The sequence below is a fragment of the Neurospora tetraspora genome, assembly GCF_033439725.1.
Source record: "Neurospora tetraspora strain CBS 560.94 chromosome Unknown B0H65scaffold_2, whole genome shotgun sequence".
NCBI lineage: Eukaryota > Fungi > Ascomycota > Sordariomycetes > Sordariales > Sordariaceae > Neurospora > Neurospora tetraspora.
In genome coordinates, this window is record NW_026944384.1 from 5,586,802 (window position 1) to 5,604,613 (window position 17,812).

The 17,812-nt window shown below is 54.3% G+C and overlaps 6 protein-coding genes across 6 annotated transcripts; 4 read left to right on the top strand and 2 right to left on the bottom strand.

Moving 5' to 3' along the window:
• Window positions 1-18: 18 nt before the first annotated feature.
• On the top strand, window positions 19-1,116 carry B0H65DRAFT_440651 (uncharacterized protein; the record flags this gene model as incomplete). The annotated part of the gene is made up of 1 exon (XM_062825481.1): window positions 19-1,116. One exon carries the CDS (start codon window positions 19-21, stop codon window positions 1,114-1,116), a length of 1,098 nt encoding a protein of 365 aa, XP_062685100.1.
• Window positions 1,117-2,025: 909 nt separating this feature from the next.
• Window positions 2,026-3,915, bottom strand: B0H65DRAFT_459094 (uncharacterized protein). Its single transcript, XM_062826440.1, has one exon. The coding sequence runs from the start codon at window positions 3,530-3,532 to the stop codon at window positions 2,279-2,281; it is 1,254 nt and encodes a 417-aa protein (XP_062685101.1). The 5' UTR covers window positions 3,533-3,915; the 3' UTR covers window positions 2,026-2,278.
• A 191-nt stretch (window positions 3,916-4,106) lies between these two features.
• B0H65DRAFT_587016 (P-loop containing nucleoside triphosphate hydrolase protein) lies at window positions 4,107-7,622 on the top strand (the record flags this gene model as incomplete). The annotated part of the gene is made up of 1 exon (XM_062830959.1): window positions 4,107-7,622. The coding sequence occupies one exon, from the start codon at window positions 4,107-4,109 to the stop codon at window positions 7,620-7,622; it is 3,516 nt and encodes a 1,171-aa protein (XP_062685102.1).
• Window positions 7,623-9,538: 1,916 nt separating this feature from the next.
• Window positions 9,539-11,643, top strand: B0H65DRAFT_135637 (isocitrate lyase). Its single transcript, XM_062820862.1, has 3 exons — window positions 9,539-10,056; window positions 10,125-10,280; window positions 10,339-11,643. The coding sequence occupies exons 1-3, from the start codon at window positions 9,826-9,828 to the stop codon at window positions 11,596-11,598; spliced, it is 1,647 nt and encodes a 548-aa protein (XP_062685103.1). The 5' UTR covers window positions 9,539-9,825; the 3' UTR covers window positions 11,599-11,643.
• A 469-nt stretch (window positions 11,644-12,112) lies between these two features.
• B0H65DRAFT_556563 (acyl-CoA dehydrogenase/oxidase) lies at window positions 12,113-14,585 on the top strand. The gene is made up of 2 exons (XM_062830054.1): window positions 12,113-12,433; window positions 12,511-14,585. The coding sequence occupies exons 1-2, from the start codon at window positions 12,337-12,339 to the stop codon at window positions 14,445-14,447; spliced, it is 2,034 nt and encodes a 677-aa protein (XP_062685104.1). The 5' UTR covers window positions 12,113-12,336; the 3' UTR covers window positions 14,448-14,585.
• Window positions 14,586-15,294: 709 nt separating this feature from the next.
• B0H65DRAFT_420707 (uncharacterized protein) lies at window positions 15,295-17,007 on the bottom strand (the record flags this gene model as incomplete). Its single annotated transcript, XM_062824299.1, has 3 exons — window positions 15,295-16,177; window positions 16,239-16,460; window positions 16,925-17,007. The coding sequence occupies 3 exons, from the start codon at window positions 17,005-17,007 to the stop codon at window positions 15,295-15,297; spliced, it is 1,188 nt and encodes a 395-aa protein (XP_062685105.1).
• Window positions 17,008-17,812: the final 805 nt, after the last annotated feature.

The following is a 17,812-nucleotide window of genomic DNA, read 5'->3' on the forward strand; positions in this document are numbered from 1 at the left end:
GATACCAACATCATCATTATGAGTCTCGCCAGCACATCGCTGCCCCAGGGCGGCCAGAGTATCCCAAGGTTAGCGGGCCCGTTCGAGTCCGATTCAGGCTCTGGAAACGCGACCCCACGAGCGGCGGCCGGAGGAGAGGGAGGAGCCTCGGAGGAGAAGAAGGCCAAGAAGCGCAGCCTTTTCGGCTTCGGGAAGAAGAAGGAAGACGCATCGTCCGCTTCAAAATCGCCTGCCCCATCCACCGGCAGCCAAGGAAAGGCTGCCTCTTGGGTTAAGAGGTCAACCGGTGCCTCGCCTGTTCAGTCCGACGTCTACATTACACCACAATCGCCCGGTCGTGGCTTTACCTCGTCTCCACGCCTTTCATCGCCAGCTGGTAGCCAAATCTTCGAGCGCGACGTACAAGAAAGCGCTTCCATGGTCCCAAATTCGCCCGCCATCCCGTCTCACATCCAGACTGAGAACTACATCCCGCCCGTGCTTGACGCCTCTTCGCAGGCTATCACCGACAAGCGCCTTGACCCCGATAGCGTCGAGATCATCACACATACCTCCCACCAGCCTGCCGCCGTGACGGTGACCGGAGCTGCCCCCAATCCTGTCCCTCTCTCCCTCGAGGCAAGCTGGGCAGACGAGCTGGCCGCCTTCGCTGCTGGCCGGGGGACAATACCCGGAAACGAGACAGCTTCCAACTACGGTAGCTTTGATAACACGGATATCCGCCGTCTGAGCTTCATCTCGTTTGCCGATGTCGTGCAGGCCGAGCAGCAACAGGTTGCGGGCTCGCGCGATAGCATGCACTTTGCTGGTTTGACCAGCCTCACTCCCACTGGTGTTAACCGCTCACCGAGCCCAGTTCGCTCTCCAGTCTCCTCTTCTGGCGGTCACAACACAAGCCCCCCAACGAGCAAGTCTGGATCGGTGAAGGGATTTGATGTTGGCGCTATTCCTGGATCACCAGGCAGGAAACCCCTTGGCAGCCCAACAAGTCTTTTGCACCCTAGCCCGGTTGTCAACGGCGAGATCGCGATCGAGACCATGGCGCAGGCGCTGCGGAGGACCGGAAGCGGAGATTTGAGTGGTGGTGTGAGGAGTTTTCCCGTAAGCCCGATCTGAATTGGGAGGAAAACATGGGCGAAACCCAACGAGCTGGGGCGACACAAGGCGGTTGCGACACCTGGTCGATTTTTATTTCTTCACTGAGAACGTGCAAAAATATGGTTTGGGAAGAGTTGAGGTGGAACAGGAAGTGATACCTTTTGGTTTGCAAGTTTAGGTTTGGTGCTGCTGGAGGGTGACAGGAGGGATATCAACCCTGAAAAGGGCTGAACGAGTGTTGTTGCTGTTTCTCTACCATGGGGACGCTGACGTGTGGTTGACGGCTGTTGTTTCTACCTCCGCTTCTTTGCTGGATCTTTGGGAGGGAGGGCTGGATGGGAAGATAGGAGTTGCCGGGTTCTGATTCTGTGTGGTTTTCTCTCTCTTTTCTATATCCCCCTACTTGTTATGCTGTTACCTTGTTATCTCTTTTTCACTATCTTCACTTCTTGTCACCCGTTTGCGACCTATTCACCATTTAACTTTTTCCCTTCTCTTCTTTCTTTTTACACATCTTGATGTTATACCAAATACCACCAAGCACACGTCATGGAATGACTGCAATCGACAGAGAGAAAGTTCGAGCTTAGGAACCACCACAACAAAAAGAGAAACAGCGGCTTGATTTGTTGATCGCTCAATGATTGTTACATGAACATGACAAGTGATTTTGAAAGTGGATGTTGATATGAGATCTGGTCCAAACAGTCAGCCGGGCTAGTTGATCATCCGCTAAGCATGGTTTCAAGGCTGAGAGTAATATCCAGGAAGATTATACATATACGGATCCAGCAACTTGGTCAGCCATGATCATCCAAACAGCGCAGGAAATTAAACAGTGATGATCAGGTACCCACTACTTTGGGTGTTCCAGTGTTTCAGAACTCGGTTGACGTGAATGTCTCTGATTTTGTGACTATTTAGCGACGAGTAAATGATGCTATCCAAAATTGCTCAGTTGGTACTTTGTCAGACAACATGACATGTTTTTCAATATCCACAACGCGGTCTTGCTGAACGATTCGAGTCACCAAGCTGTGATTCAAATTTGGTTCTTTGGAGGCTAAGGTCGTGCGGATTTTACTTGAGCAAAGCCTGATGACATCTTTCTGCATTCATTGTGACGGTCGAGAGATAACTGATTCCACTCATCTTCATCCTCATACACACCGGCCAATGCCTAAGCATACAACCTAGTAAACCCCTCCTGCGGCGGCTGCAACCAATTCCTCTCATCATACTCCCTCCCCTCCCCACCCTCAATAACATGGAACGTATAGATAATCCTCCCCTTCTGGCTCAAATTCCTCTCACTCCTATGCAAGATATTGCCATGAATAAGGACCAAATCGCCCGCCTTCACCTCCCCAGGCACATACGCCTCCTCCTCCTCCCTCCCCTTCACACTCTCCGGCTTCTGATCCTCCCCATACTGTTCTCCAGGCGGGAACCTCGGGCCCCCATTATCCACCATCTCCGTGCCCTCGTCCGCGCCCACCTTTCTCACCAACCTCTTCTCAATCGGCGCCCACAAATGCGACCCGGGCAAAAAACTCAAGCACCCGTTCTCCAGCGTCGCATCCTCCAACGCGTACCAGAACCCCACCGCCGAAGGCGGGTCGGTGTACAGAAACGTGCTGTCCTGATGAGGAGGCACCGCCCCGCCGATCTCGGGCTGCTTGCAGATCACCATGCTCTGCAGACACCGCGGGTCTTTGAAGCCCAGATCCCGAGCCACGGCCGCCGGGCGCGCTTTTAGGTCTTCTATCCACCCATCCCCATCCCCCCTCTCATCATCTTTAGGGGAAGTAGCCAGCAAACTGGCAAACGCAGGGTTCAAGCCGTGGAGGTAATGCCCGATCTTGTTGATGGCTTGTTCCTTGGGTTTGATTAGATTGCCAGAGGCGTCGAAGGCGTCTTCCTCGAAGAAGAAGCGGATCTTGTCGCCCGAGGACAGGAAGTAGTCGTCACCGACGTGGTCGTGGCCGGAGGAGCCGCCGGTGCGGAAGCGGGTTAGGGGGTGCGTGGTGAGGTCGAAGTCGGAGAGGAGCTTGTGGGTTTCGGAGAGGAGGCGGGAGACGGTTTGGGGGGGGAGGGCGCGGGGGATTATGAGGTAGCCGTTTTCGCGGAAGAAGGAGAGTTGGGTGGGGGTTAGGCCGTCGGAGGTTTGGGGTTCGGAGGCCATTTTGCTGGTGGTGGGTGGTGGCTCGTGGGTTTGGTCAAGGATTTGAGGTAAGATGTCTGATAGGAGTTCCTCACGGCTTGTAGAGAATGTGGTGATGTCGTAAGGTGAGTTGAAGAAGTGTAGTGCAAGAGAGTTGTTGGACTGAAGTGAAGTCGAGGTGAACCCCACCTTGATATAGGTGGCTGCACTAACAGAACCCCACGTTACATCAACTATTCTAACACCGATCCACCAGATCATCGTTATCATCGCACACGAAAAAACGTGGGAATAAAGTTTGAACCTTCGGTTTATCTTAGCCGGAGCGTTCAACCATTGAACCCTTGTCTCGGGCTCTTTTTGGTGTCGTAATAGCGGGCTAGGCGATCATATTGAGCTTCCTCTTCTGACTTAGACGCGGTTCTTTCAAGTTTCAACGGGTACTGTTAGCGGTGGAGGTCGGATGTTAGTGTTAGTAAGGTATCGGCAAGCTCCGAGCTCCACTGAGCCTTGAGTGTGTGTGTTAAAAGGGCGAGAGATGTCTTTGTGAAGCCATGGTGATGATAACTTCATGTCTTTGTAGAAGATGAATAGATCACAGGGCGTAGTTCTCTGACATAGAATAAGTGCTAGTCGGAACAAGCTGACAGACACAAGAGAACTCTCCTGAAAGCGCTTGAGGGTTAGGGTTCACTTGCTGCGTGGAAGCTAACTTCCAACACGTGCTCACGCTCTCTAGGCGCGATTCTTGGCCCCTGCATTTTGCCCCTCCGTCGCCAACTTCCACCCTGGCAACGACGCGTCGCGATCACCAACCATCACCAATCGATACCATGCCTGCGCAATGGCCGGTAATGCGATAGTACTGTCGGACGACGACCCTACCTTGTCCTTCGACGAAGATGTCCGCCCTCAAAGCAGCGCTAGCGTCACTACTACCTCGTTGGGCAAACGCAAGTTGAGCGTCAGTTTCGAGGAAAAGGTCGAGTGGTCAGACGATTCCGACGATGGCGAGAAGCTCAAGGCACGGCGCGTTGCCAAGCGACGTGCTACTTCTGGGAGAGGTAGAGGCAGAGGAGGGAAGGGGAAGGGCAGGGGAGGAAAGAAGGCTGCTGCGACAGATAGGGCGAGAGACGACGAGATCATCGAGTTGAACCAGCCCACCGTCAAGAACGAGGAAGAAACCGACTACGCCGAAGCCTTCATCCCTGATTATCTTATGGAGCGTCGCAAGAAGTTCAACAAGGACAGAGAGCTTTTGCGCAATGCCGGCTTGAAGCTACCACCAGACTACCACGACATCTACTTTTCCGACGACGAGATAGGGACTAGGCCCGAACAACGTCCAAAGTTTGAGGAAAACTCCGGTATCAAGCCGTGTCGACCCTACAAGGACGTCGAGCTCGAGTACTCGGCCGGTACCATCCCCGCATGTATCGCACAATATCTCCGCGACTACCAAGTGGAGGGCGTCAAGTTTTTGCACCAAAAGTTCGTCTACCAACGAGGCTGTATTCTCGGCGATGATATGGGTCTAGGAAAGACTGTTCAAGTGGCTGCCTTTCTTACGGCAGCATTTGGCAAGACCGGGGATGAGCGTGATGCAAAGAGGATGAGAAAGATGCGACGAGCTGGCGATCTCTGGTATCCGAGGGTCATCATTGTCTGTCCTGGATCCCTTATCCAGAACTGGAAGAACGAACTCACCCGATGGGGGTGGTGGCATGTCGATGTCTATCATGGATCGAACCGGGAAGATGTGCTGCAGGCAGCCAAAGCAGGACGTATTGAGGTCATGATCACTACCTACGACACGTACAGGAACTGCCACGAAGCAGTCAACACCGTCGAGTGGGATTGTGTTGTGGCTGACGAATGCCACATCTTGAAGAATACAGTGTCCGAAACGACTCGCGCAATGGATAAAATCAACGCCATGTGCCGCATTGGGTTAACCGGTACCGCGATCCAGAACAGATATGAGGAGCTTTGGACACTCCTGAACTGGACGAACCCGGGCTATTTCGGGACAAGAGCCGAATGGAATGAGTCTATAACAAAGCCTCTGACCGCAGGCCAATCCCATGATGCAACGCTCAAGCAGCTCAGCATTGCCCGTACGACCGCAAAGAAGCTGGTGCAGAACCTCCTTCCAGAGTTCTTCCTCCGGCGCATGAAGAGCCTGATCGCCCATCAACTTCCCAAGAAGAGCGACAAGGTTGTGTTCTGCCCCTTGACAAACGTCCAACGCGACGCCTACGAGAATTTCCTGGAAGGAGAACGAGTTACTTTTATCCTCAATGCCTACCATCCATGCGATTGTCGCTCTGGGCGAGCTGGAGGGTTTTGCTGCTACAAGACCCTGAGTGACGGTCGTTCGTGGAAGTCCTACGTCTTTCCATCTATCATCACCCTCCAGAAGATCGCAAATCATTTAACGTTGCTCATCCCTTCCTCTTCCGATCCCAAGGAAAAGCAGCGTTCAGAGCTTAACGTGCTCCAGACCTGCGCTCCAGACACGTGGAAAGAGCTCTACAATAACCGGGAGTCCATGCTCAGCCTCGCAAATCCCGAGTTCTGCGGAAAATGGAAGATCTTGAGAAAGCTCCTGCGCTTCTGGCACGAGAGCGGAGACAAGGTGCTTGTTTTCTCCCACAGCGTACGACTGCTGCGCATCCTGCAGCATCTCTTCCATAACACCAGCTACAACGTCAGTTTTCTCGACGGTGCGCTCAGCTACGAAGAGCGACAACGGGTCGTCGACGAGTTCAATACGGATCCCCGACAGTTTGTTTTCCTCATCTCCACCAAGGCGGGAGGCGTCGGCTTAAACATCACGTCGGCGAACAAAGTCGTAATCTTTGACCCGCACTGGAATCCATCTTACGATTTGCAGGCCCAGGATCGTGCATACCGAATCGGCCAGATCCGAGACGTGGATGTCTTCCGGTTGGTCTCTGCCGGTACCATCGAAGAGATCGTCTACGCTCGGCAGATCTATAAACAGCAGCAGGCCAACATTGGTTACAACGCCTCCAACGAACGCCGCTACTTCAAGGGTGTCCAGAGGGACAAGAACAAGAAGGGCGAGCTCTTTGGGCTAGAGAATTTGTTCACTTTTCACGCCGACCAAGTCGTGCTCAGGGATATCGTCAACAAGACCAACATCGCCGAGGCCAAGGCCGGTGTCAACCTCACCGATATCGACCTGGAAAAGGCTGTCAAGGACGAAGACGAAGAATTAGACTTTATCAAAAAGGAGAGCGAGGAAAATGACGACGACACAGGCATGAGCTCGCTTGCAAAGCTTGTCACCGCAGAGGAGCCGGACAAACTGCTTGAAGCTGGCAAGTCCAAAAAGCCAAAAAGCGATGCCATTGCCGCCATCCTCGCCTCCGCCGGCGTCGAGTACACGCATGAAAATTCCGAGGTCATTGGTACAAGCAAAGTCGAGGCGCAACTATCACGGCGCGCCGAACTGGCAGCAAACGTTGCGGACAGTCAGCTCTTCCCAGGCGTTAACAACGCATTGTTCGCAGACAGCCTAGATAACAGCGATGATGATGATGACGACGAGGAGGACGAAGAAGACCTAAACGGGCCGGCGCCGAAGAAGATGCTTAGGATGCATTACAAATTCAACCCGCCCGAGAATGTCAGGAGACGACAGTTTTGTTCGATGGCGAGGGAGTTTGGCTTTCAGAGCGCGACCGACTTTGCGCTGGTTGTGGAAAGCTGGACGCAAGAGCAGCGGCGAAATTGCTTGGATACCTTTTACAGGAGGCGAGAGGTCAAATTACTGGAGCAGGAATTGGCGAAAATGGAGGCAAAGAAAGAGACGGAGGATGATGAGAATGATGAGTCAACCATGGGAAAGACCGATGATGATGATGAGACTGTTGATCTCGAAAAAGCGGTCGCGATTGGGGAGATACTAGGTGAGTCGAGGTCAAATGCCGGAGTTGAAGTGACGAGAGGCGAGATCGCCGAGAAAAGAGCGGTCGCCGGCGCAGCGGAGAGAGGCGAGGAGGAGGACCCACTCCGCGGGTCCGGAGCTCTCGGATACGGGGTTCGGACGAACCCTCGCGCTGGTGCTTCAGCTTCACCGGTGCCGAAGGCTGAGGCTGAGGAACGGCGAACTGATGACACCGCCACAACCGTTTCTGAAGCGTTTGTTCCCGAGAGCAAACCGGTTGACCCGGGTGCATCGGCGGCCGTCAAGACGGAGGAGGAGTCACGGACGGTTACCATCGGCGCCGGAACGTCGTTCGACAACACGACGGCGGCGGCGGCGGCGGGGCAGAAAAAGGTCACCACAATTTTCCTGTATGATGACGAGGATGAGGACGATGAGCTCTGATTTTGTTGAAGAGTTCTCACGTGGCGTGGCGTTTCTAACATGTCTCAACATTGGCACTATACCCCTGCAGTCACAACAGTTTTGGTTATTGAGTATTTACGGCGTATATACGAGACGCGGATCTGGTCGGAACGGTGTGGTGGTAAATCCTTCTCCAACCGTTTGATTCATTACCTATTCCTTGCATGCAGTCACCAACCAGTAGGATTTGGCGATAATGTACAATACAACGCCGGTACGACGGCGTGGTGTTGTCGATTGTCTGTCATATGGCTTGACCTTTGCACCTTTTGTCCGGCTACGAACGGTAACGGTAGTGCTACACAAAAACAACAACAAGACCAGCATCAGTCAACAAAAGCACGAGCACATGGGACAATGCGTACATGTGCATGTGATGCATGTAGCAGTCAGTCTTCTCGGAGTTACTTCTTTCAACGTCTCTCTCATTTCCTTTTTTCGCTTTTCCATGAAGGGGCTTCGCGCGTTCTGCCCGTTGTCGAACCAAATCCATATCAGGAACACACGACGACAACAGCACGGGCACACCCAGCTTTCATGGGTTGCTTCGCCTGGGGTCCGGGGTACCGAACTGTGGGCTGAGTGGCAGCTGACTTGGACACTGGAAAGTTGACCGAGGTCAAAAGGGCGATCCAATCAGGGGGCAATCGGTCGGAATGGGTACCGCTACGGCTACCTATGACGCATCTTTCACATGCCAGTGGTGGGGCTTTCTTCGTGTGGTTCTCCTGTTTCCCCAGGCTCGGGCTTTGAGGCTTTGCTCCGTCCTCCGAAGATTTCTGGGGAAAGAAATGGGTGGGGCCCCGAGGAAGATGGTTCATGAATCTATCCAGTAGTCATGTCACTATGAGATGACAGTGACAGATTATGCGCATGGGCATATAGATGACCCTTATGCCCGTGTTGAGTGTTGACATGGCAGATGTGGAGATATTTACAGGTGGTACTGTGGGGGAGGGGCTCCAGCACAACATCAACATCAACAACTCAACAATAATAACAACAACAATACCACCGCTGTAAAGAGACGAGCAATTGCCAGAAAACAGTCACCAAACAGCTGGCACTTGGTACTGAAGATTGGCCTGGATGTGCTGTACCAATTGCACCTCATAGGCTCACACGAGTTGTTGTCGTCGTTGATGGACAAAGTCCCGGCATTCGGTAATTCGGTTCACGCGTGTATGGCTGGGACCTGGGTTGGTTGGTAGGCATGGAAGATGTGGGGTTGCAACGAGACATCGCTCGGCCAAAGGGGGGTTCTCCATCTCTTCCTCTTTTCAGATGCGGCCAAGTCCCAGGACGCCTTCTGACTGGTCCGAGGTCACATCATCATCGGCTTGACGAAAGTTGAGGCCAAGGGTGGGATGGCACTTGAGAAAAGGTCCCCCGATTCCGTCCCGCCCTTGCTTGTGCAGTTCGACGCTGCTCCGTCCTCAGCACGCGACACGGCAACATTCGCGAGTCTCGGGATAGGTACCTCGTCAAGGTACAACATGTAAGGCGCAAAGATGGGTTAAGAGATGGATCTCCCTCGGCCTGTACGTACTGTGCTCTTCGCGGGCCCCCGTATATTCGCCCACAGTCTCGCGGGGCGGGCTCCACACGGATTGTCGCATGCTGGTCTCTTTCAGACTGATGTCGAGTCAGACACGCCCAGAGGTCCGGTCGCCAATGATATCCAGGCATTCGACTGACCGTCAAAAGTCGAAACCCCGAGAGTTCTCTGAGATGGATCGGGAGCGACCGGTCTAGCGGCTATTCCCCCATCTTCGCTTCCCCAATCCATGTTGCCATGTCCCCGACAGCCTCCATCCATCCACCCATGGGGATCGATGGAGGTGGAATGGGGATGACTGGGGAAGATGACTGTTCCTGATTCATATGTTTGGGGCTCTTACTTCCTCGGTTCCTTTCTTAAGAAACTTGGTCCCCCCAATTCCTTTTCCTCTCCGGCTTTCTTTGTTCTTACTATTCTGTATCACATCACCGACTCCGAGTTTCAAGTCAACACCACCTTGAACTCTTACCCATCCCCACGACATCATCCTTTTACCGTCCTTGCTTTGAGTGCTAGGTACTAGATATCCACGACATCTGCTACACACACTACAGTTGTGTTGTCTCGCGTTTTAATCCTTATTATACCCTTTTAACGTTTTTCACACCACAACCGCCCAAAATGGCTGCCAACAACATGGTCAACCCCGCCGTGGATGCCGCTCTCGAGGACGAGCTTTTCGCCAAGGAGGTCGAGGAGGTCAAGAAGTGGTGGAGCGACTCGCGCTGGAGGCAAACCAAGCGCCCTTTCACCGCTGAGCAGATCGTCTCCAAGCGTGGAAACCTCAAGATCGAGTATGCCAGCAATGCCCAAGCGAAGAAGCTTTGGAAGATCCTCGAGGACCGCTTCGCTGTTAGTAACCACATGCCATTGGAAGACTTGAGGGGAACAACCCCACTGACAATCTCACTCTACAACAGAAGCGCGATGCCTCTTACACATACGGCTGCTTGGAGCCTACCATGGTGACTCAGATGGCCAAGTACCTCGATACCGTTTACGTTTCCGGCTGGCAATCATCCTCGACCGCCTCCTCTGCTGACGAGCCCGGCCCGGATCTTGCTGACTACCCCTACGTGAGTTTTTCAGTGAAAATGAGCCATTGAGTCCTACCATACTGATATCCGAATCTAGACCACCGTCCCCAACAAGGTTGGCCACCTCTTCATGGCCCAGCTCTTCCACGACCGCAAGCAGCGCCAGGAGCGTCTCTCCGTGCCCAAGTGCCAGCGCGAGAAGCTCGCCAACATTGACTACCTCCGCCCCATCGTTGCCGATGCCGATACCGGTCACGGTGGTCTTACCGCCGTCATGAAGCTCACCAAGCTCTTCATTGAGAAGGGTGCTGCCGGTATTCACATTGAGGACCAGGCCCCTGGTACCAAGAAGTGCGGCCACATGGCCGGCAAGGTCCTCGTCCCCATCCAGGAGCACATCAACCGCCTCGTTGCCATCCGTGCCCAGGCTGATATCATGGGCTCCGACCTCCTCTGCATTGCCCGTACCGATGCCGAGGCCGCCACCCTCATCACCACCACTATCGACCCCCGCGACCACGCTTTCATCCTCGGCTGCACCAACCCCGACCTCGAGCCCCTCGCTGACCTCATGATGAAGGCTGAGGCCGAAGGCAAGAACGGTGCCCAGCTCCAGGCCATCGAGGACGACTGGCTCGCTAAGGCCAACCTCAAGCGCTTCGACGAGGCCGTCCTTGACGTCATCGCCAAGGGCAACTTCTCCAACGCCAAGGACCTTGCCGCCAAGTACCAGGCCGCCGTCAAGGGCAAGCAGATCTCCAACCGCGAGGCCCGCGCCATCGCCCGCCAGCTCCTGGGCCAGGAGATCTTCTTCGACTGGGACTCCGCCCGTACCCGCGAGGGTTACTACCGCCTCAAGGGTGGCTGCGACTGCTCCATCAACCGCGCCATCTCCTACGCCCCCTACTGCGACGCCATCTGGATGGAGTCCAAGCTCCCCGACTACGCTCAGGCCGAGGAGTTCGCCAAGGGCGTGCACGCCGTCTGGCCCGAGCAGAAGCTCGCCTACAACCTCTCCCCTTCCTTCAACTGGAAGACCGCCATGCCCCGCGACGAGCAGGAGACCTACATCCGCCGCCTCGCCCAGCTCGGCTACTGCTGGCAGTTCATCACCCTTGCGGGTCTGCACACCACCGCGCTCATCAGCGACCAGTTCGCCAAGGCGTACAGCAAGATCGGCATGCGCGCCTACGGCGAGCTCGTCCAGGAGCCCGAGATCGAGACCGGCGTCGATGTCGTCAAGCACCAGAAGTGGTCGGGCGCGACGTACGTGGATGAGATGCTGAAGATGGTCACCGGTGGTGTCAGCTCCACAGCGGCGATGGGCAAGGGTGTCACTGAGGACCAGTTCCACTAGATGTGTGATGTGATAAGAGTGATGGTGTCATGATCTGGGAGTTATCATTTCTGGGGTTTCTTCATTATTCTCGATTTTTTTTTGGCGGTCTATTTTTTTTTTTTCCTTTTTCTGGATATCAAACAGGACATGACAGGACAAACGGATCGCATATGGGAGCGGAAATACCAAAACTTTCTGCGCTGTATCTTTTGGATAGGGTATGCCCCGTGTGATGACCTTGATGGCGTTACGCTGAGGCTTTGTTTATATTGTTGTGATTCCTGTTTGGCAAAATCCAATACTTTGACCAAACCTTTTGCCTCTTGATCAGGTCGTGATGTGAATTCTTTCGTCTTCACTCTTCGGAGTCTCGATGAGACTCTTCTATCTTTTCTGAAAGCGTCATAGAAAAGACCATCGTCAACCACGTGAAACTAAAATTTGACAACTTCCCCAAATCCCCAGGCTTGGCACCCCGCGTTGTCCCTTCGCTTCCCCAGGTCTTTCATTGGAGGAGGAAGGGGCCAGGGGTGTAAGAGGGGACCATCACCAAAGGGGAACATGCTTAAACTCACGAACCTCGGCTTCTGTCACGAGCCTAGAACACCCCAAACGATGCACAAGGGCAGGCCACTCAGGTACTCTGCACCACTTCGGCCTGAGCTAGCATCTAGCTCGGTCACTATCATAACTTCCTCATGAACTCATCTTGAGGTTGAACCAGCTTGACGAGTTCACTCAGTCATCACCGCCAAAATGGAACCCTCAAGTGCAAACACTGGCTTCATCCAGCAACAACCCATCATCAAGAACCAATTCCACGAAGATGTCAGTCTCCAGCGGATAGCCAACCGTACGTTTCACCCCCTTCACCTCACCTCACTCATTCCTCAAACCAGACCAGACCACCATCTAACACCCCAATCACAGTCTACCTCCCCCCATCCCTCCTCGAGAATGTCTCCCCCGAGATCTCGCGCCTAGGCGACGCCGTCCTCACCCAGCAAATCTTCGACTGGATCACCGACTCGGAGCGCAACACCCCCTACCTGCGCGGCTCGGGCCGCGACGCCTTCGGCCGCCCAAAACAGGAACTCATCGTGACCGAAGGCTGGCGCAAGCTACAAGAGTTCGGCTTTGCCAACGGCGTCGTGGCCATCAACTACGACACCCCTTCCAGTGGTCCTTACTCGAGGCTGATCCAGTTCATCCGCTGCCACCTCTGGGAAGCCTCGTGCGCCAACACTTTATGTCCAGCCGCAATGCAAGATGGTGCCGCCCGCTTGCTGCAGCGGCACTTGACCACTCCCAAATTGGCGGGGAAACTGTCCGAGACAGAAAAAAGGGTGTTCCAAAACGCCTACGACCACCTCACCTCCCGCGACCCAGCTTACACCTGGACTTCGGGACAGTGGATGACGGAACGCACCGGCGGGTCGGACGTCTCGCAGACCGAAACCGTCGCTGTCTATGACCCCTTCCCTTCTGACTTGGCTGAAGTCCCGCTAGCCTCAAAAGAAGAAAACATCCCCTTGGGACCCTGGTCCATCTCCGGCTTCAAATGGTTCTCCTCCGCCACCGACAGCCAAATGACCATCCTCCTCGCCAAGACGCGTCCGGGGATGGGGGTGTCGGCTTTCTTCGCTCCCATGCGGCGGTGGAATCCCGCGCTTGTTTCGTCCACCGGCGCCGGCGCGGGCGGGACGGAACTCAATGGTATCACCATCTCTCGGCTGAAGAACAAGTTTGGCACGGTGGGACTGCCGACGGCGGAGTTAGAACTAAAAAACATGCGGGGTTGGTTGATTGGCAAAGAAGGGGAGGGGATCAAGGAGATTTCGACGATTTTGAATATCACGAGGGTGCACACGACTGTGAGTTCAATGGGGTATTTGGGGAGGGGGATAGGCGTTGCCAAGGCGTACGCCCTCGTTCGCGAAGCCGGCGTGGGGAAAGGCCGTCGACTGCCTCTCTACAAACACCCGTTGCACATGCGCACTTTGGCCGACTTGACGGCAGAGTATCACGGCTTGATGTTGTTGACCTTTTACACTTTGTATATCCTCGGGTTGGATGAGCACCGCTCTCCATCTTCCCCCAGTTCCCAATCCCAATCCACCACCTCCAGCTCCCCAGGAACCCCCCAACACCCCCTCACCCCTCCCCCTTCTTTGGTATCCCCCCTCCTCCGCACCCTCTCCTCCCTCCACAAATCCTTCATCTGCCACTCTTGCGTCCCCCTCACCTTCGGCTGCATGGAATCCCTCGGCGGGCTAGGCTACCTGGTCAACTCGGAATCCGAACACCTCAACCTCTCTCGCATCTTCCGGGACGCCTGTGTGGGCGCAATCTGGGAGGGCACGACGGATGTGTTGGCTGGTGATACCGTTCGGGCTTTGAAGCATCCAACTATAAAAAAGGAGGGGGTGGGGGCTTTGGGGTGGTTGGTTCAAGCTGGACTGGCTGGGTTGGAGGGGAGTGGAAAGGAGGAGGAGGAAAAAGAGGAGGAGGAGGGGGAGAGGATTAGGAAAGTTTGGGAGGGATTGAAGAAGAAGTTAAAGACCAAAAAACAGGAGGAGTTGTTGCCGGAGGCCAGAGGGCTAACGCATAGGTTGGCGGAGGTGTTGATTGCGGTTTTGTGGGTGGTTGATGCGAGGGTTAGGCCGGGGAGGGAAGTGGAGGGGATGAAGAAGCGGTGGATGGCTAAGCATGGGTTTGGGCCGGGCTCTGGTGGTGATGGGGAGGAGGAGGAAGTGAAGGTGGAGGGAGATGGACTGGAGCTGGATTTGGCGATTGTTTATGGGGAGGGAGGACCGAAGGGAGTTGTTGAGGGTGGTGGGAGTGTACCGGGGGTTTCAAAGTTGTGAGGTCTGAGCTTGATCGATGTATGTAGTTGGCATCGTTAAACAGCTTCTTAGGATTTTTCTTCTTATCACCAAGTCAAACATGAGGAATGAATGAATGGACATAAAACCTCAATCCATCCGTCACCAGTTGACATACCCATTGATTAGGTAATAATGTTGATATTGAGCACTATCAAGGTATCTCCAAGCAAACGAAGCAAAAGAGAGTATCAGACTACCTTGGGAATGTGATATGAGGATATCAACACCCATCAAAACCCATAAGAAAACGCCTATGAAAAGTGTTCAAACAAGAACAGTCTTTGGAGGAGTTGATTGTTTGGTTTCCTCACTCCAGCAAGATCACCAATGAAACCAATTGTAAGCCCGAAAACACAAGTAACATAAGGCGAGCATTGCTCGCAGTTGAACTGAACAAGAAAACAAATTCATATCTTCCGAACCAAATATCCCAGTAAGAAATAAGGCAAACTAGCTACGTGAAGCATCATCAGAAGGAATGACCAACAAGCTAAAGGAAGCCACCATACACGCCGCTAACTATCCAGACAAATAAATCCTATACAAAACCTTATACCACCCATCCCACCTTTTCGTTTCTTTTCCATTTGTGTTTGTGTTGTTGTGTTATGTACCGTTCGTTCGTTTTTCCCTTTCCGACCATGTACCAACCATTTCCGTTTCAGATCCTCATCTATCCACGGCGTCTGTCCGTTGGTTTCTTCCTCAAAGACAACCCATACCTCAGCGTTTGACACTCACTCTTCTTATCCATCCTCCTCTCCCTCAGCACTGGGTGCTACTTCCCACATTCCGACCATGCCACCACCAACCTCCTATTACCCCCTTACTTCCTCAGCACAGCATCATAAAGCCCAGCAACACCCGTCACCGCCGCACCAACCAACACGCCCTTCCACCCACTGTATAAGGCTCCATTAATCCTCGCGACGGCATCAGAATCCAACCACCCACCGAGCGTCACGCCCTGGGCATACACCACATAGGTAATCAACGCCTTAACAATCGAGAACGTGACCGGATCAACCGCGTACTCCGGCTCCCGCTTGCTCAACTCCCTGCTCTGTCTCCTAGTCGTCGGGCCCGAGTTGGTAGAGAACGAATTCGAGTGCGCCACCGACAAGTTGAAGAAGTAACCAAACAATGAAGGGAGGATCAAGCTAGTGGTAGTCCACACCAAAGCGGGGATCCAGAACCCGGCCGTCACCAAAGCGAACATGTCGGGAACGTAGACGGGGTACTCATCCCAGCCGAGCATGCCTCCGAGAAGCTTGACGGCGGGGATGGTGAAGGCGTAGCGGTCGGGGATGACTTCCTTGCGGAGGAAGTAGAGCTCGAAGGCGGCGACGGCGACGGCGATGCTGTTAACGGTGGACAGGCTCTCGCGGACGGTCTCGGCCTTTTCGTGGATGCCGGAGCGTTGGTAGAGGTCCGTGACGCGGTTGCGCACGGCGACGGTGCCGGACTCGACGACTTGCACGAGCTCGGCTTGGGAGGCGGGCAAGCGAAGGGTGGAGGTGGAGAAGGTGTTGTTGAGTTGGGAGAGCGCATGCCCTGGGTTCTGGACGTTCTGGACGGCGGATTGGGCGGTGGAGACGATAGCGTCTTGGGTTACTTGAGCGGCAGCTTGGAGGACTTCCGAGGGCGCGGGAGCTTGCTTGGAATCGGGCTCGGGGGATGGGGATGTGGTGGATGGGATGGAGTCGGACCTGTGAGGAATGGTTGTTAGTTTGATGTTTTGTCATTTCTGGGTAGAGACTGTAGACTTACTCTTCAATGGTAGCAGCAGGAATCTCGACCTCGACCTTGTTGGTGGCCCTCCGCCTGGGAGCTCGGTTGGGGGTCACATCGCTTTCGCGCTTAATGGGCGACTGGCGAGCGCGGCTGTTGAAGTAGGAGGTGAAGCGCGAGTCGGAGGAGAAACGGTTCGCGTTCTGGGAGAGGAAGTTGTCGAGCTGTTGTTCGATATCGCTCTTCTTCAGACCATCAAGGCTGGGTGTTTTGTTAGCAAAGCTCCGATGAAAGGCATTGTATGAATGCCCAAAGGGTTGGCGCAAGCAGTGATTGGGGATCCCAAACGGGATGGAATGTCAACAAAGGAGCCAGGTACGCGAGGCGGCATGCGGCACGCAGGCGCGGGGAGCTTCCGGCCCTTGTCTGTTCCTGGGGAGGTACAGCAGGTCCGGCAAGGCAGGGCGTCATCGAATGCCTTTCGGTACTAGTAACGCCATCACCAAGACATGTCTGCTCGCTTGAGACTGAACATGGAAGCTTCCCTTAAGCTTGGTTAGGGTTAGAGGGGATAACATGGGAAGGAGAGCTCAGCCTTGCGCGGAGTGGGCGCGCGCGCGAGGCGCAAAGCGAAACCGAAAAGTAAACAAAACAAGACCATTGTCATGACCCATCGCCAGCCCACGAGCTATGGCAAAAACGAACAACGCAAGAAGCGTACATACCCAGTGAGACCGATCTCCTTCGCCAACTCAACCAAATCCGACTTGCGCTGCCTCGCGAGCCAGCTGTTTGTGGTGCCCGACATGTTTGCTGTCTGTGGTGATATCTCGGGTCGCAACGTGATACTTGGTCAATGGTGTATGGTGTCGTAATGGTTGCCCTGATGATGCGATCACGCGTGTATTGGTAATGATAATGCGCTTGTTTTGAATAAGTGTGGGATGCGATAATGGATAAAGCTCGAGTACAATGGTGGTGTTGTTTTGGGAGAGATACCCGAGCTTGAGGCAGTGGAGGGTGAAGCTGCCGGTGTGGGTGGGTGGGTGGTGAGCAGAGCTGGCCCGCAGTGGAAGGGCCCGGTGAGTGGGCGGGAGCCCTGTCGGTAGTGACGTGTGTTGGATGGATCCCCTGTAAACTGAGCTAACCGACCCTGAGCTGAGGAAAAAGCACGGACGTTATCTGCCACTACGGTACCACAGGAAAATGAAACATTGTGCAACGTGTTTCTGGTGATCACCTGCCTTGTTGCTCATTTTATGCGTGACACTGCGAGTTATCACTAGTGTTCGGGGAGGCCAGCAAGCTGTCCTCGACCCTTCCCTGAGGGTGTAAGGCTGGATCTTGGGTTGTGGCCCGTGCAGAGCTGGATTCTGGGGTGTCCGTACAAAGGGTCCGTACACCCACCCGCGCCCAATATGCCTCCCAGAGCCGCCCGGACTACCTCTTCCTCTCGGTGCACCTCGCGGGCACCTCGCGGGAGAGCAGTGGTCCGGGGGGCTCTGGGAGGCATGTTGGGCGCGGCGTAATGTTCGATTCACAGTATTTATTGGAGTGGAAAGGAGATTTTGCACGACGCGTACGGGTTGAAAGCAGTCCTTAACAGTAATTGC

Coding starts and splice junctions, on each gene's coding strand:
- B0H65DRAFT_459094 (XM_062826440.1), bottom strand. CDS start 3,532: ATGATAACGATGATCTGGTGGATCGGTGTTAGAATAGTTGATGTAACG.
- B0H65DRAFT_135637 (XM_062820862.1), top strand. CDS start 9,826: ATGGCTGCCAACAACATGGTCAACCCCGCCGTGGATGCCGCTCTCGAG. Junction 10,057..10,124: donor TCCTCGAGGACCGCTTCGCT/GTTAGTAACCAC, acceptor ACTCTACAACAG/AAGCGCGATGCCTCTTACAC. Junction 10,281..10,338: donor ATCTTGCTGACTACCCCTAC/GTGAGTTTTTCA, acceptor ATCCGAATCTAG/ACCACCGTCCCCAACAAGGT.
- B0H65DRAFT_556563 (XM_062830054.1), top strand. CDS start 12,337: ATGGAACCCTCAAGTGCAAACACTGGCTTCATCCAGCAACAACCCATC. Junction 12,434..12,510: donor TCTCCAGCGGATAGCCAACC/GTACGTTTCACC, acceptor CCCCAATCACAG/TCTACCTCCCCCCATCCCTC.